A 17,897-nucleotide genomic window follows, 5' to 3' on the forward strand; every position below is an offset into this window, starting at 1 on the left:
TCATTATCTTAGACACACAGCCCATATCTATGACATCAAATCGTTCGATTAGAAGATGGGAGCATCCCGGGTTAGACTGTGAGTAGAAGCTATTGATTGTGACTTCTATATACGTAGTTACAGCTCATGTACCATGGTCCCTAAGGCCCAGGAGCTGGTCAAACATCAAGAGGTTTCAAAGGCACGAGAAGAACTCAAGGGGGTATCCACCAGACGGATAGTACAGAGAAGCTCAGATCAGTAAAACAAAGCCAGCGTGGGCCTTTCAATGAACTGCATGTTGTCACCGTTTATGATAAATACATAGCTGGAGAAGTGAGAGTCGACGCGGAGCACCGCCTCACATCCGGCCAGACTATACTCCGTACGGGCGTACCAGATCATTGAAATGACAAAACAACGTGTACCGTCAGCTGTTTCTATGTCTACGTTGACTCCAAAATAAATCCACGTCTGTACGCAATCGAAGATCTCCAAGAGAGCTGCTTTTCGATGTCCAGAGATCTCCCCGACTTCCTCCACTCACCTCAGTGTGAATAGTCACTGGCCGGGTCTGTTACAGGAACCCCCGCAGAAGCTAAGCTTTTGTCCCGCTGCTCCGCACTCCTTGATTTGCGCCGCTAAGTACCTAAGCCCACCGGTTAGTGGAGTAATAAAAGCCCATCATATCAGCTGAAGCCCCTGAGGCGCATCAATGCAGCCTTCTGTCGGTGCCACCCTTCCATCCTGGCCGGATCCGACCCCCCACACGGAGAAGCAACCTATTCTGTGATTCAAGGATAATCTCAGTTCTACCAACCACGGGGCCGCCAGGTTAACCGCGCTCCAACCTATCATTGACGTAGCAAGTGCACTAGCGGCTTCAAGAACGTGTGCATGTTTCAAGGAAAGCACCATAACAGCCACTGATCTTGACAAAGTAGAAGGATTGCCATGTGCCTTATAAGCAAAGACAACGATTCGTTGAGGGCGAATACCATATCAATCAAACCATGGCTGAAGATCCACCCCCGCAGCCGAGTAGGACTGCCCGGTAAAAACGGTATAGACACGAAAATAACCTTGATTATGCCATCTTAATGTTCAACTTGCCTTGGAGGGCCTTGCATCGTGCCGGAGGAAAGAGACTGCCGGCGCGCCCACCGCTGCGCTCGGATCCCGAGCTGCTGTATCCCCCTTTTCGTCGCAACAGGCGGTGCTGTCTGTCTCCTGTCTACCTTCAATGTGACCTACCTGGAACTTCTCCTTGAGTGGTTGGCTGCAAGACGCAAAAGCGTACGACTCTAACCCTGGCGCAATAGAACACGCTATGCTCGCTTTTCGAAAGATATAATACCACTTGGTGCTGTAACTGCTAAATACCTGTAATCGGCATCAGGGTTTTGGAACCATCTGTTGAGATCCCAGCGACTTATCCTCATTCGCTCATCTAATCATATCTCTGGAACGATAAACTCAGCCAACCGGCCGTTCTCGGCATCCTTGGAATTGACTCGGGGTCTGTCCCTGGCTCATGTCAGCCAACCGTAAGGTTATACGTACTCACGTCAGTTCAATTGTCCGCCAGACCTTCTTCCTTCAGCAGAGTTCAGGATGTTTGGACGTATGAAGCGACTAAGTAGTCAAAAAGCGTGATCAAAATTCGTAGTCTGCATATGCTTGGTATCATTAGCTTCAACGAGACCCAAGTTTGAGGTAGTTAGGCGCAGACAGCGGGTTCTATCTGCGCCAACTTGGCGATGGGAAAGATACACATAATTACAACGAAGGAGACCTCTCCAAGCGAAGAGTACCAGCTGAGGCCAGATGAGCAATACTGCTATCCCCTATTCACCACCAATCCAACCGATTTCTAGCTCAAATGCCAATCAGACACAGAGCATACCCCTACTACCAGACTGGCTGGATCGGTTGATTAGATTCAGGCTTGAGCATGGGAGTTCGGCCCTATTCAAAGGAACCCTGAAAAGCGTTCTTCTAAAATAAATTGCAGATCATGATCTGTCTCAAGTTGTGAAGCAACCTGGCGTCGGGTGTTGGAATGTCCATTCCCAGTGCGCCCTGGAGAGGCGGCAAGTGATCACGACTGACATCATCAGACGGCGAATCAGTAAGAAAGTGACCCAGTCCAGTCATTCACAAAGATCTCGAATACTGGGAACCGCCAAACACGTCCATGTTTCCTCAGCGGGGCTCATAGCCATATAACTGACTTGCGTTTGTACCGCATCGAGGCGGGGACTCCCTGTTTCATCTGAAGCTTGAACCAGTCAAGCTCTTTGATCCAAGTCCAAGCCACCTCTGATAGCACCGCTGCATATACCCGTCGGCTGCCCCCGTCCCGGGGTACCCAAACCCACTCTGCGTTTTATCCTTGGCGCATATGATGGAGATCTCAAGTGCCGATGTGGAGTAGGTATCTTTGCGTGAACAATATTCAAATCGCGAGAGCCATCTCAAGCATATTACCCAGCACCACACTAAATGCCGAACGACATTTTACTTGACAGGGAGACTACTGAACACTCAGATGGTTCAGGATCATATCTGCTATCCGCTGACTGTCAAGGTTTCGCCGTGGCTAAATAAAGAGACAAACAGGCCAAGGCCAATCATCGAATGGGAGCACACACCAGAAAGACGCACAGTTCTTAATTTGGCATCGGAATACTTTGGAACATCAAGATGAGAAAGGGTTGTCCCGGCAGCTCGCTCGCCGCAGCTGGCATCGGAATGCCACTCAAAGTTTAATGCATGAAATCAGTCATCCCAATACTTCGCCCCTTCTAGGTAGTAGATTGCCGCAGTCTACCATTAGAAAGTATGAAGTCTGACCGCACGGCAAGAAAGCCGTTCACGCAGACACATCCGATAAAAGGTATTGCTCTTACCGTCGAATATCATGGTTCGTTTGATGAGGTGTGCTGTCTCGACCTTGACGATTACAAAACAGACACATTCTCTCTCTTTGCTTTGATCACTTGCCAGAATTCGTTTTTGTAGGGGGACACCTTTTGCCGGCAATAATCATGAAGTTCTTCGAGGAAGCCAAGTCTGATTTCCAGACAGACAGCACTATCAATACAGTTCGGAGAAAGGTGGCCTCAGGACTCCCAAGATTGCCCCAAGCAACCGGACAGTATCTCATCGAGAAAGTTCCGTATCGGATTGGAAGTCTAATTCGACCGCGGCATACAGCCGACTGCGCAGGGGCCAATTAGGGGCCCTATTTATAATTATCGTAGCTAGCCTAACCTACGGTTAGAACCTCCTTTTTATACCTACTACGCAGATATTTATATAGTTTAATTAATCTCTTTATTAACTACGGTTCGAACTAACTACCCTATAATAAGGATACTAATACTAATTAATAATTAAATTCTATTATCGTAAATCGGTAAGGTATTTTACTATATAAAAGAGACGACCTCTTAATACCGCACGGGATAAGAAATTCGTACTAATTAACTTTATAAAAGTAAATAAAAAAGGGGGTAATTCTTAAATACCGTACGGAATTAAGTAATCGTAGCCCTTTATTACTTATAAGAGGTCGACGTTTATTACGTTAAATTACGTTAATTAATAGAACTACTTAAGTAACTAGCTTTTTACTATCGCCCTAAGTAGCTTTTTTACTAAACGATTTTTTTTAGCCGGCCCGTAATTAGAAATTAACTAGTTAAATTAGTAAAAGTACGGTATAAAAAAGTACTATGCGATTAAAAAAGGGGATCTCTAAACGTAAATATTCTTATTTAGTAATAAAAGTAACCCTATAAGAGTTATTAAACTAAGAGATCTATAGTATATAAGAAAGTCTATTACTACGAGGACTTTATAAATACGACCTTAAGCCCGCGATCTAAATAACCTCTTTATAGCTCTCTTAACTACCCCCCGGGTATTACTTAAGAATATAATATAGGGGTCGGTTTAACGAGGGAGGAGGGGATTTAGAGGTCTTAATAATATCGAGCTAAGAGTATTACGGATCTTAGAGATTAACTTAAAAAAAAAGCGGCCACCCTAAAGTAGTTTTACGACCTCTTATTAGAGTTATTATTAGCCTAAAAAAAGGCTAAAAAGATAAAGATCTAAGGGGAAAAGAAAAGAATCCTCTAGAGGGCTGCTAAAGGGCTTTTTTTTTATACTAGCTCCTAGCGCGAGATTACTAATTTCGAAAAATTAACTAAGGAAGCTATTTAGAGATTATAAAGAGCACGAGGCTTAAGAGGCTAGAAGTATATAGGATAGCGGAAATTAATAACCGGTAAAGATCCCGAGACTAATTACTATATTTTCTTATAGTAATATAAACGTCTACCGCTATTATTATTAAAAAGAACTATTAAAACCTACCCTTTTTTATTAAATAAAAAGGAAGATCTTAGTAAGTACGATAGCTAGCGATTTAGAAAGGTAGTAATAATTATTAAAAATAATAAAAACGAGAGTAGTAGCGAGACGGCGAGAGGAAGTGGGAATCTCCTAGACCCCGATAAATTCGTTAGGTAGTAAAAGTACGGATTTATTATAACTAGCGCGCGGATTAAATATATCCTTATTAAAATTAAATACGCTAGCGATTACTAATATAGGCATAAGCTAGAGCACGACCCTTAGCGAGTTAGGGTAAGAAAGAAGAGGACGAAACCCGATCCTAAATAGAATCCTAATCCCTTATAAGTAGGTAAATATTAACCCGGACTATTAGGGGACGTAGATATATAGAATTGCGGATTAGCTTAATAATAAGTAAATAGACGTAGTATTAATCTATTTAACTAAGGTCTATAAGAAAAAGGGGCTATAGAGGTAACCTCTATTTTACGAGATTATAAACGACCTTAGCTACTAACTAAATAAATAGTTCGCGAGCGTAAGCTTAGGAATCGTAAAAGTAGTTAATAAATTCTTTTACGGGCGAGGGGTATTACTAGCGTAATTATAATTACGAGAGCTATATAAAATACTAATAGCAATAATTATAGAGGAGGAATTCGTATTATAAAACTAAGCATAGGTCGACAGAGCGTATAATCGCTTTAACGAATTTAAAAAAAAAGTAAACGACCTAGATTTCCTCCCTATAATTACTAACGGAAATCTATCGTTATAAAAGGATATATTGGGGCAAAATATAGTGCTAGAAGTACGATAATCGATAATTCTGCCTATTTCGATCTATAACTCGTTACTATTACTAATACGAAATTCGGTGCTAATTAGCTAATAAAAAAGAGGTAGACGACCCGAAGTTACTAATAGTACGTAGCGACGCAGGGTTTATATATAAATACTAAAAATCTAATAGTAAATACGAGGCAATTTATAGACCTTAAAAAGATCTTTTTAAAAGAGAAATTATACTCTAGGGGGAAGTATAAGGTCTTATAAAAAACCCTAACGATGTTTTACGATTACTATAAAAAAGTCGGAATTAAGGAATACTAGTACTATTCGGTAATTAATATCGTACTCGTAGGTAAAGCCTCTAATTACTATTATAAAGCGGTACGTAATCTTGATTAAAACGACTTTCTTAGTATAATTAACGTAATCTAAAGCCGCTTCGAGACCTATAATAAGAACCTAGAGCTCCTATCTAAGCTATAAGCGATTTCTTTCGTATTTATAGCTAGGATAATAGAGGGTAAATTATAAGTAAAGATCTTTAAAGAGCTTATTAATCGAATCGATAAGCTAGCGAAAACCTAGCTAAATAAGGGGATAAACGAGCGGAAAGTTAGATATTTTTATACCGTAATTTAGCGTATACTAGAGGTAAAAATTACTTTATACTAAGTACCCGAAGATTACGAGACGCTCTGCTCGAGGCTAAAATCTAGTTTTAATATTAAAGCGAGAATACCGCGCTAAACCTACCTCTAAGTATATAATAGCCCTTATTAGTAATATTAGGTTAATCGAACGTATAATAGGAAGGGAAAAGAGGCTAGATACGGCAATCGCTAATAAGAAGGCCTAAATTCGTTAAATAAGTAGAGATTTAACTTATAAGTAAGGTAATAGAAAAAGTAATACTATATTTATAAAAAGGATAGATATTAGTTAAGTAACTATTCTAAGGAAGAGCGTACTAAATTATATAAATAGTATAAAAAGTCGAGGGTAGTAGATAGTAAAACTAGCCCTCGTCGGTTTAACTAATTCCTTATTATATATAAGGGCAGATCCGGGGGTATGGAACCTAATAACGGTAGCTAAAGTAGCGGCCTAAAGTATATACCCCCTATAAGAGATTTAGAAAATAAAGAAGATCTTACCCCCTATACTAACGAATTAGATTATAACGAAATTGACGATATTAACTACTCTTTTTTCGCCCCGTTAGCCTTTGGAAAATATACGAGGCTAAATAAATAGAGGGTAGTAAAAGCTCTTAATAAGTAGGCTTTTATTTATAAATAGTAAGGGAAGGTCCCTTAGATAACGGATATAGAGGCGGCTAAAAGGGCGAATCTAATAGGGCCGAAGCCTATTCTCTTAACGATTAAAGAAAAGATATCATCTTTCTTAATATCTAAAGAAAAGGAATATAGTACTAAGCAAATCTAGGGGTAGCTAGAGGGGTCCTTTTTATATTACCTAGAACCCTCGAATACTAAGCTTATATAAGTATTTTACGTGAGTAAAAGGTACGGCCTAGACGATTTTTATAAGATTATCCTAGATACTAAGGTATTATAATAGTTAACTAGAGAAAAAGGGTAATTCTAGGCGCTATAAAAGATCGTATTAGTAACGCTTAATACGTTAATAGCGGGTATTATAAGGATTAGTTTTAGCCTAGGTAAGGAAATCGTCGCCCTAAGTATAATAGAAGTAGAGATATACTTCGGAACGATAACTTTTTATATTTTACTTATTAATACCCTATTTCTCTTATATTTAAAAGATATAGATCGACTAAGTATTATATTTAATAATACGAGGAATAGAATCTTTAGTAATAAGTACTTCGAGATAGTTAAACGATAATAGGGGTATGCGTTTATAAAGCTTACTAACGATACGAAGTCGATTAATTACTTAACGGAAAGTAAGCTTAGAAGACTATACTAGAGATTTAGGTACCCGTCGGTTACGAGGCTATATAACTTCCTAAAGTAATTAAGTAATAATAATATTAAAATAGGGGCGCTAAAGTAGTTAACGAAAATATATTATTAATACTAAATAAATGCGCAGAGCCTACGCAGATTTAAGTTTAAATTACGTAATAAGCTTAACTTTAACTAGGAAATAGTCGTCGATATTTTCTATTTAAATAGTTAGCTAGTATTATATATAATCGACGTAGTTATATCTTTTTAAGTAAGGTAATTCCTCCGGGATCTATAAATAAAAATAGTATGGGTAGCCCTGCGAAAAAGCTAGATTAATATATATTAGGGACCGCTAGACGGTATTAGAACCGACGCTAGTACTAGCTTTAAGTCGGTAGAATTTAGGGATAATACGACGGCCTACGGTATATAGCTAAAAGTCGTACCCGTTAAAGCGTACTATAGTATTAAAAAAGTAAAAAGGGCATACTAATAATTAAAAAGGGCGTTTAGAATTATTAAAAAGGAAAATCCGGATTCTACCGATAACGAATACCTCTAAATAGTACTTAAATACTATAACGATATTATAGGGCCTAACGGACTTATATTAACGCTATTAGTATTTAGAGTATATTTAAAAACGACCTTAGCCTCGCTACTATTACTAAGTATAAACTAACGAGCCCGAGTAATTAAAAAAGTAATATAGGCACTGTGCGAAGTAAGTATAAAAAAGTAAGTTAACGAGGTAATTACTATGCGCAATAGGCCCGATATAGGGGATAATTTAGATATATTACTAAATTCGGATATACGAGTATAGCGCAAAATTACCTAATAATAGGCTGGGCTATATAAGTTAATTTTTATTAACGAGCGCTCTTATATAGTCGTAAGAGATCGCGACTAGCTACTCGAAGTATTAATTATAGTAATTAGAACGTACTATATAGATCCTAATAAAGTAATTTCTAACTTATAAAAAGAAAAAGAGCTAGGGGAAACTATATAACCCGCGGTAGAGATATAGGAAATTATCTTTAACGAAATCGTCGTAGTAATACTAATAGACGACGAGGAAGAGGAAATTACTAAAAGAGTACTAATACTACTAGCAAGACGTTATAAAAGATTATAATAGCAAGCCCTAACGCGGCAATTTATTATTAATAATAAGATAATTAATACTTTTTATATAATAAAAGAGAAAGCCGATTTCGAGCTAGTAGTTAAACTACGTAAAGAAGGCGTAATTATAATTACTAAAAAGCCGTATAAAGGATTAGATCTTATTAAAGTAAATACTTTTTATAATCGAGGGGTCTATTGATTTATCTTATACGACTTAGAAAAATATATAAACCTCTATATATTTAAATTACGAATAGTTCGTAAGATTAAAGGGAAAGGAACACCCTAGCCGTACGAGAAGTCTAGATACGTAATTTAGAAATACGGCGATATTAAAAAGGCGACGCTACTTATATAATCGCCTACTATATAGCGCTATAGCTAATGATTAATAATAGTAATAATAGTATCGCTATAAAAAAAGGGATACGAGATTTAGAGCCGTAATATTACCTAGGCCTATACCTAATCGGCCACAGGGCTTATAAGGAAAATCCTAGCCTATTTACTAAAGGAAATAGCTAGTAAGTACTTAAAAAGTACGATTATTAAAGTGCTTAAGCTATTATATAGGCTCGTAGAATCGGGCACTTATTAATAGGCTACTTATTACGATTTTTATATTAATTAATTATTAATAGTTACCTCTATATACAACCTGTGCTTATTAATCGCGGAGTACGAAGGTAACTAATTTAGGATCGTCGGAATATAAACCGACGATATATTAGGCCTATTTAATATTAACTTTATAAAAAAGGAGGATAAAGAGCTTTAGAAAGCGGGCTTCGTAATAAAACTAAAAGAGGTCCTTATAATAAATACCCCCCTAGTATTTAATAGCGGGATTCTTATAATCGAAAGGGAAAACGTCGTTTTTTAATAAAAGGGGTAGGGCGAGAAGATTAACCTCGTTAATCTAAACGTAACTAATATTAAAAAGTAGTATAAGGCTAAGCTCGCGCAAGGGGTATATATTATAAGTATTTATTAACTTCAAGCGACTTTTAACTACGCTAGGGTAGCATAAGCTATAGATTTAATTAAATAAGATAGTAAGGTATTTAATAAGCGGCTTAAGTAGTAGTAAACGAATCTTAATCGAGGTCTCGTCTATTACCTAATCGACCTTACGACTAGTAAGCTTTACGTCTTCGTTAATAGGTTATTTATAAATAATAACGACCTTACTTCGTAATTAGGGTATATTATTATCCTAGTTAACGAGAGTATAAGCAAGAGCGAATTTACTATATATGGTAATATAATTTACTACTTATTAACTAAAAGTAAGCGGGTAATAAGAAGTATATTAGTATTAGAGGTCTATAGTATAGTTAACGGCGTTAACTTCTCTTACGTAATTTTAATAACGCTAAAGAAGATTACTAATTAAATTAGCCTTTTACTTATTTTAACGGTTATTTATACCGATTCTTATTCGCTATACGAATACTTCGTTAAATTAGGAATAACGAAGGAAAAGAGGCTTATAATTAATATTATAGCCCTTAAGTAATCGTACGAAAGGCGCGAGATACTTAAGATCCGTTAGATTAATAATAAAAATAACCTCGTAGACGCTTTTATAAAAATAGTACTAAATAAGGGATTAGAGTAATTCGTAAGTAGCGGAAAAGTTATTATACGAATAGAGGGATAAGTTATATAAAAAGAGTAAAGAAAAGGGGGAAAAGGAGACGACCTAGTAGACGGGCCCGAGGTCGAATTATACCTCTAACCATAGTAGTTAAATTGATAAAAAAAAGAGAAAGTTAGTATTAGATTAAAAATCTAATTTAATCGCGGTATATAGCTAACTGCGCAGGGGCTAATTAGGGGCCCTATTTACGATCATCGTAGCTAGCTTAACTTATAATTAGAACCTCCTTTTTATATTTACTACGTAAATATTTATATAGTTTAATTAATCTCTTTGTTAACTACGGTTCGAACTAACTACCCTGTAATAGGGATACTAACATTCCGATTGTTCAGTGGCTTCCGCAGTATCACCCAAAATGGCTCCTATCCGACTTTGTTGCAGGAATGACGATTGGTGTCATGATGATTCCCCAAGCATTGGCCTATGCAAAGATAGCAACGATCCCCGGGGAGTTTGGTCTCTATTCTAGCTGGCTACCAGCTGCTATTTACGTCTTCATGGGAACTTCGAAAGGTGCGTACGACCAATATGCTCAGGTGTGTTCATTCTCTAACATTGATGCAGACCTCTCCACCGGGCCAACTTCCATCATGGGCCTCCTTACCGCCGAGATTATCACGGATCTCAAGACAGAAGGGTTTGCTGCCCAGGACATCTCATCAGCCGTCGCGTTGATGGTCGGCATATACTCGCTGATTGTTGGACTGCTCAAACTCGGCTTTATCTTGGAATACATTTCAGTCCCTGTTCTTTCTGGATTCCTGTCTGCAGCTGCTATTACGATTCTTTTGGGCCTGGTTGGCTCGCTTGTTGGCCTTAGCGATGTTCCCTCCGGCACCTCGGCTATCATCAGTAACGTTCTGTCACGTATCCCGGAGATGGAGCCTCTTACTATCGCTATTGGATTCAGTGGCATTTTGATGCTGTACATTCTCGAATTCATTGGAAAGAAGTGGGGAAAGAAGAGCGCAATAATCAAATTCGCCTGCAGTAGCCGAGCGGTCATCCTATTGCTCATCTACACGACAATCAGTTTCCTAGTCAACAAAGATAGAGCAGACCCCTTGTGGGCTATCAGCAAGGTTAAGGCCAACGGTCTTCAAGCGCCAAAGATTCCTGCCGGAGACCTTGTGTCCAAGGTTACCACCAGAGCAATCGCCCCTCTCGTAGCTTCAGCCCTCGAGCATCTGGCCATCGGAAAGGCTTTTGGCCGAAAGAACAACTACGCAATCGACGAAAGCCAAGAGCTCTGTTATCTCGGTATCACAAACACAATCAACAGCCTTTTTGGAGCAATGAGCGTGGGCGGTGCCATGTCAAGAACAGCTGTGAACTCAGAGTGTGGTGTCAAGAGTCCGCTCAGCGGCGCCTTTACCGCTGGGTTTATTCTGCTTACCTTGTAAGTCAAAGCACCCACTTTTGAGCACCCCCCCCTTTTGGGCACCCCCGAAAATCCCTCCCAGCCACCACATTAAAACCCTACCTATTATTTTAATTCAACATAATAATTACAAAATTCGTCCAAATGTATTCCTTTTTGGCACACTTACTAATTAATAAGTAATAGTATCGTATACCGAAAATGAGCTCTAATAGGTACTTAATACTATTAGAAACGGTCTCTCTATTAAAAGGGCCTCGATTGAGTTCGGGGTTCCTAGGATAACACTTTAGGGTCGAAAGAGAGGCTATTAGACGAGGGCGAGGGTATTTATAGAGCTTTAGAGGCTTTTTCTATAGTAAGAAGACTAGCTAGCTTAGTAGATTCGTATATAGTATTACCTAGGTATTATACTAACTTATAAATAAGTTAGGGAATTTACTAAGCGAGTTCTAAGGTCCTAGGGGGATAATAAACTACTTAATAAGAGATAGATTAACGCTTTTATTAAAAAGAATCTATTAATAAGGGTCTAGAGAAGTTATTTAATTAATTCGCACCGCGTTAATAAAGCTATTACTAATATAATTAAATAATAGTTTAAATTACTTAATATACTAGAGATTAGCGGTATTAAATAGGCTAATAGGTATAATATAGATAAGACTAGTATAATAGAGGGTAAGGGAGCTAATGGGCTAGTCTTAGGCATAGTAGAGGCTATAGTAATACGAAAAAAAGAGCTTAGTTTGCGTACCTAGGTAACGATTATTAAGTATATCTTTACTAATAGTAGAGCTATTAAACTACTAGTTATTTATAAGGGAAAGTTAGTTTAATAGTAGTAGTTCCCTTTTTAACTTACTGCTTATAATAGTTAGAAGTTTATAGTAATAGATAAAAGCTAGACGACCGACGAGACTGCCCTTTACTAGCTAAAGGAAGTGTTCTTATTATAGACTAAGACCCCCCCTATTAGGGGGCTTAGTAAGCTAAACTAGCCTTAACTATTAGTACTAGATAGGTATAGGAGTTATATAACGATAGAATTTATATAGGAGTGCTATAGAAATAACGTTTACTTATTATTTTTATTATTATACGCTTCCTATGTCCTCTAGCTATTAGATATAGCTATCTTTAGGCTTATTAAGTCTATATATAGAAAGGAGCTTAGTAAGGAGGATATAGTAGATAATTTTACTATCGTTAGAAAGCGGTACTTCTTAAGTTGCTACTAGCTTGCTTGTTTAGCTAGTCTAACGTCGTTAAATATACGAAGTGGGTAGAAAGTAACTAGACTATAGCTACTTAATATAGCTAAGCTATTTCTTAACCTAATAATCCTACCTATATAAGTTATACTATTTAAAAGAGGTATAAAAGCTAAGTAGACGACTAGTAATACTAGTAAACTACTTAACTAAGTATTAGCGACTTCTATTATTAACTAGTTAACCCCTAAGAAGGCTAGCGAGCTCTGTAATTACTTAAAGCTATTTATAAAGCTTAGTTTAAACGATAATACTTGACAACTACTATTTTAAAAAGTTAAAAAAGCTTTTAGGGAGCAGGCCTACTAATTAGCTATATCTTAGTACTAAGTTCGAGTTCTTAAGGCTAGGATTAAGCGCATAAGGCCTAGGAAAAAAAAGACTATATATCTAGACCTAAATACTAAGTTTGCGAATATTTAGAACGTATAGAAAGCTTAGGAGGACTTTAGCGACCGTCTAGTTAGTCCTAATCGACTTATAGGGGTCGAATTACCTAGGGAGAATTTTAATTATATTGTTGTGGTAGTAGAAGGTAGTTAATTAATTAATTGTAATTAGTGTTGATATTTGGATGCTATGTTTTGTTGGGGTGCCCAAAAGGGGGGGGTGCCCAAAAGTGGGTGCTTTGACTTACAAGCTTTCAGGAGCTCTGTTTTGGATCCCTAAAGCTACTCTTTCTGCAATTATCGTACGTTCGAAATGCCCCTCCTTTCTTATATCGGCGCAAGCTAACAGAATTTCACTAGATCATGGCCGTTATACACATCATTGGCCCTGTTTCCGTGTTTTACCGTTACTGGCGAATTTCGTTCATGGACTTTGTAGCTTCGATGCTCTCTTTCTGGGTCACACTTTTTGTGTCTACAGAGATGGGCATTGCTTTTGCGGTGTTGTTCAGCATAGGATACACCTTGGTTCGATCCGCATTCCCGAAGGTCAAGACGTTCTCAGCTACAAGTGGCCAGAATCGCACGATTCAGCGAGAGCAGGCGGCTGTGTCTTCTGCTGCAGAAGATACATTCGTTCCCGAAGACGCCATGCTGGTCAGTTTCACCGACTCGATCTTCTTCCCAAACGCCGGCCGCATCAAGAAGTCAGTGCTTGAGTCCGTTAAAGTACAGTTTGAACGACAAGAGGTTGGGGATCAGTCACAGAGCAAATCAGTCGATAGGTCTTGGAGTGTGGCATCGTCTAAACGCATCGAAATGTTGCGGAAGCGAGACAACGTCATGCCCTCGAGCAAGCAGATGGCTGTCATGGTCTGGGACCTGACACATGTCCCCTTTATCGACGTAACCGGAGTACAGACACTTTCCGAGTTGAAGGAGGAAGCGAAACAGCATGTAGGAAAACAGATGTCACTTAGGCTGGTAGGCATGAACAACAAAGCCCGCCGCAGATTCTCTCGCGCAGGCTGGAAGATTGTTCAAGACCGCGAGGTTGACGACTCAACTCCAGAGCACGTCGATGTTGCGTATGAGACCATAGAGGCGGCTTTATGGGATAGAGACTTTGCAGTTAGGGACGAAAAGTCAGGACTCCAGGGAAGAGCATACTACAGCCCCCGAGAAGGGTCTCCATAGCGATGAGCTGGGTGCGTAGTCAGGTGTGCAGGTTGATGCTGGGGCTCTAGAGGAGAGGCGAGCATTGTAAAAGTGCTCCTCTTTAGTGGCTGTGTCTTATCGTTCTGATTATTTTATTCTCGTTGACGAGACTTTGGGTTGCTTGCTTGGGAACTTGGGCCTTGGAAGAAACAATAAGGAGCCCTGGTGGCCCCTTGAATGAGTACAACAGAAAGCATAGCAAAAACATGATTATTGGATTCCTTCTAATTTTGTTCAATACAATCTCAAGAGATTTTAAGTCTCCAAGAAGTAATTGATCTAGTTACTAATTACTTTGCGCCCATTCATATACTTCTAACGTCACCTTGCATTACGTTTATTTCGGCAAAAACCAGGCGCTTGCCGAGAACGACTAAACTACTATACTGCTTGGGCAAGTTCTTCTCCATTTCGCCGCATCATTCGCTTTCCCAGCCGCTCTTGTAGATTTTTGACCGCCGTGGCTCTGGCTGTTCGTGGTGTCTCCGGAGTTGCGGGGCGGGGGCTTTCCTCCGCTTGCTTCTTGAGATTCCTCTTACCGAGCCTGTCTTGAAGAGTCCTCACCGCTGCGGCTCGGACTGTTCTTGGTGTGGCAGGAGAAATCGGAGAGCTGGGAGACGCCGGGAGAGGTCCCTCCACCTGGGACCGCCTGGCATTTTCGGTCTCCTGCTGCTTGAGTGCACGGAGACGCCTAGCAACTTTCGAATGCATTCTAGCAGCTGCCGAGGTTCGAGGCCTGGAAAAGTTGTGCACATCGGATCTCATGGACCGGACCGTCGATGTAGGGCTCGCAGGTCGTGTAGCTAGTGCTGCTATAGACGGATGTTGGCTCGGCGGACGTGTGCTTGGCCGTGAGCTTTGCTCAGATATGACTCGACTCTCTGTCCTGTACGTAAGACGTCGCCCCTCAAGAGAACTGACACTTGATATCCTACGCCTCCGTCGTCCCTCGTTTGGCAATACATTGCTGTCAGGTCGAATGCTATTGGTAATGCCATCCGCTCTGGTTACGAGGGTTGCAATGTGTGGGAGTGAAGGAGGATGGTCTGGAGTAGCCTCAAGACCATAACGAGACGATCCAAATGTCGTCGTGGTGCGTGAACTTGCCGGCTGGCTAGCTTGCCTCATCTGTAAATGATAGTTTGCCTCCCAATCCCCATCCCGGGTCGAAGGTCTGCGCCCTACGAGTCTGTTTTCTTCTTCCATGGTCATCAATGGAGTCAGCGGCCTTCTGAATGGAATATCCAGAAATCGACCGTTGATGGGAGGTGATTGCATGCCGATAGCAGTCCATCTTCTTGAATCATACCTCCCCTGTTCTTCAAGTAGAGCCTGACTACGCGGAGAGTACTCAGCTTGCCGAGGCATGGATGGCAAAATCACTTCGCCAGGCCGTGCCGAGGCATTGGTGGATATGTCGGAATCCCCTTGTCGCATACTGGCATGTTCACGCCACGTAACCCAATCATCGAGTGCCACTCTCCCGGCTGCTTTTGGTGTCGCGCCATCCCTCGTCGGTGGCTTCCATGCAAATGCACTGGAGGACACCGGAGAGTCGGGCATCACGGCACCAGGGCGGTCCCCGAAGACAGCATTCAAGGGAGTTGGCATGGATATGCTTCTGGCATGGCGTCTAGCAATTTCGTTAGTCTTGAGTCATATTATGAACAGAAGTAAAGTTACTTACAAAGCTCTTCGCTGAGGCTCGTGAGGATTCCTTTTCGTCAGAGTCTTGCGCTTTCGCTTCTGGGGTTTGCTTGGCACACGGGGCTTTTCGGCGTGCTTCTCTATATTCTCCTGGTGGCTCGGCGTCATATAGACAACTCCCGGCTCAAGGTCGTCGTCATCATCAGGACATGCTAGTGGATCCTCGCCTCGCATGAACCAAGCTTGAGAAATGCCTAGAGTCGCGAATGGACGATCTGCCATCTCAATAACTGCAAGTACTGCTGCAAGAGAAAACCTTGTGAAGGTATTAGCTCTGACCATCCAGTCCCTTTAAGTTCAATCACTCACAAGGAAGATATGCTGATTATGACATTAAGCCATGGGAGATTTTCTTGAACCCCCTTGGAAAGATCCAGTCCAATGTTCACAGCCACAAATATCGACAAAGTGATGGCTGCCACCCAAACGGGAAGACCTAGCCTAGCCAGCAAAAAGGCAAAGCCGGCAACATATTTGCCGTGTTTAGTTGGAGATCCATAGTTCTTGATGTACGCCGTTCGTCCAGCGACTAAATGCGTGAAGACGTAGACGAGACTCATGCAGGAAGCAACGAAGAAAACAGCTCGGCTAAGAGGATCGAGGACCTCTGTTGACTCGAGATCCTGGAACAAGACCACAGCTGATAAAGCTATACCAGCCCCGGCCGAAATGAATAATAGTATTACCGAGAGAAGAGACAGTACGGGATACAATCGATTGGCTTTCTGAGGGGCTGTTTTTGGTGGCAATGCGAGCGGCGGCACTGAAGTCGTCGCGTCCTCATAGTGCTGACTCATTAGTACTCGATTCCATCCACACGACGCAATAGTGTTGTCCGGTGTCGCCCCGTGTTTGTAGTGAGAAGACTCGGATTGATCGGGTGCCACTGACGATCGACTTTGACTCAGCAGCGTCGGAGAGCGCGATCACACAAGGCAGTGTTGCCTGAACCCCAACGGTGACATTGAAACCTTGTAAAAACGTGATAATTCTCCGTGAGTGTGGCTTGATTTGCAGCTGGACAGCGGACGAGAGGGGTTTTGTTTGCACATGCCACATAAATTAGCTATGATTCATCTGAGTTTCTGGAGTGAGCATGACGTGTCGCCTCGTTCAGACTCGAGATCAATAGCACAATCCGAAGTTGCCGAGGTTCCATCCCCCGGCAATCTAGCCGACGCATGGATGCCGACTGAGTCTCTTTGTGTGTGATCGGTTCTCATCTGATGTTCGCACCGGCATGTGAAACAATGCGATGGCCGAAATGGCCCAAACTCACGTACAGCAAATGGGCTGCGCATAGACTTCAGAACGTTTCGGGTAGCCGGATCGAACGCTGCAACGAATGATTTCATTAATTCTTTTCGTCTCCTCCCATTTTTTCATTCAAGTCGGTCGCCTCGGTAGGGCCGTTGGTGAGACGAACCTGAAGTACCCAACACTGGGCGTCTTTTGTCCTTACTTAATTTCCATGGTTTCGAGGTTGTCTTCGATCCTGTTGACAGGGGTCACCTTGACGGGGTTCAAAACACTGCTAGACATGATTTTCCTTGCGCTGGGCTTCCTTGTAGTATAGCCCAGAGCGTCTGTTTGCCCATGGGAAAAGGCAACTCCTCCACAAGGGCATTTAATTGCAAAGGCCAAGCTTGAACCGGCTCGGCCAAGAATTGCTTCCACCGGAATGGTCTCTAAGCTCAGTGAGTTTAGCTACTGTGCCTCCCCGCTTGTAGGCCTGTGTTGTGTTGTTACATTGACAGTGGCCCACGTGCCTTATACAATAGGTGTATCAAGCGCGTGTCAAACCCTACCCCTAAGCTTCGACCATTATTGTGGCATTTGGCCTTACTCTCTGCGTTGCCTTTGTGAGAACAACACAAATACCAAGAGAATTGAATTTATCTGCTTGTAATACATTGACGACGGAATAAGGAGTTGGGCCAGTGCGATCAAAGAACCACTCCCCTCCCTTGCCAATCGGGTTTCCTTACAAGCCCACTCATTACATTCTCAGCGCCCCGGGCGCGTCCTTTCCCTCTAGGTACAATAGTTTTC

At 41.1% G+C, this 17,897-nt stretch overlaps 2 protein-coding genes across 2 annotated transcripts; one reads left to right on the forward strand and one right to left on the reverse strand.

Annotated features, from left to right (window-relative positions):
• Positions 1-10,259: 10,259 nt before the first annotated feature.
• Positions 10,260-14,117, forward strand: CLUP02_09419 (sulfate permease; the record flags this gene model as incomplete). Its single annotated transcript, XM_049288397.1, has 3 exons — positions 10,260-11,275; positions 12,217-12,244; positions 13,281-14,117. 3 exons carry the CDS (start codon positions 10,260-10,262, stop codon positions 14,115-14,117), a joined length of 1,881 nt encoding a protein of 626 aa, XP_049145541.1.
• A 402-nt stretch (positions 14,118-14,519) lies between these two features.
• Positions 14,520-17,387, reverse strand: CLUP02_09420 (uncharacterized protein; the record flags this gene model as incomplete). The annotated part of the gene is made up of 4 exons (XM_049288398.1): positions 14,520-15,771; positions 15,826-16,101; positions 16,155-16,742; positions 17,308-17,387. 4 exons carry the CDS (start codon positions 17,385-17,387, stop codon positions 14,520-14,522), a joined length of 2,196 nt encoding a protein of 731 aa, XP_049145542.1.
• Positions 17,388-17,897: the final 510 nt, after the last annotated feature.

This window comes from Colletotrichum lupini, chromosome 4 (assembly GCF_023278565.1).
Source record: "Colletotrichum lupini chromosome 4, complete sequence".
Lineage (NCBI taxonomy): Eukaryota > Fungi > Ascomycota > Sordariomycetes > Glomerellales > Glomerellaceae > Colletotrichum > Colletotrichum lupini.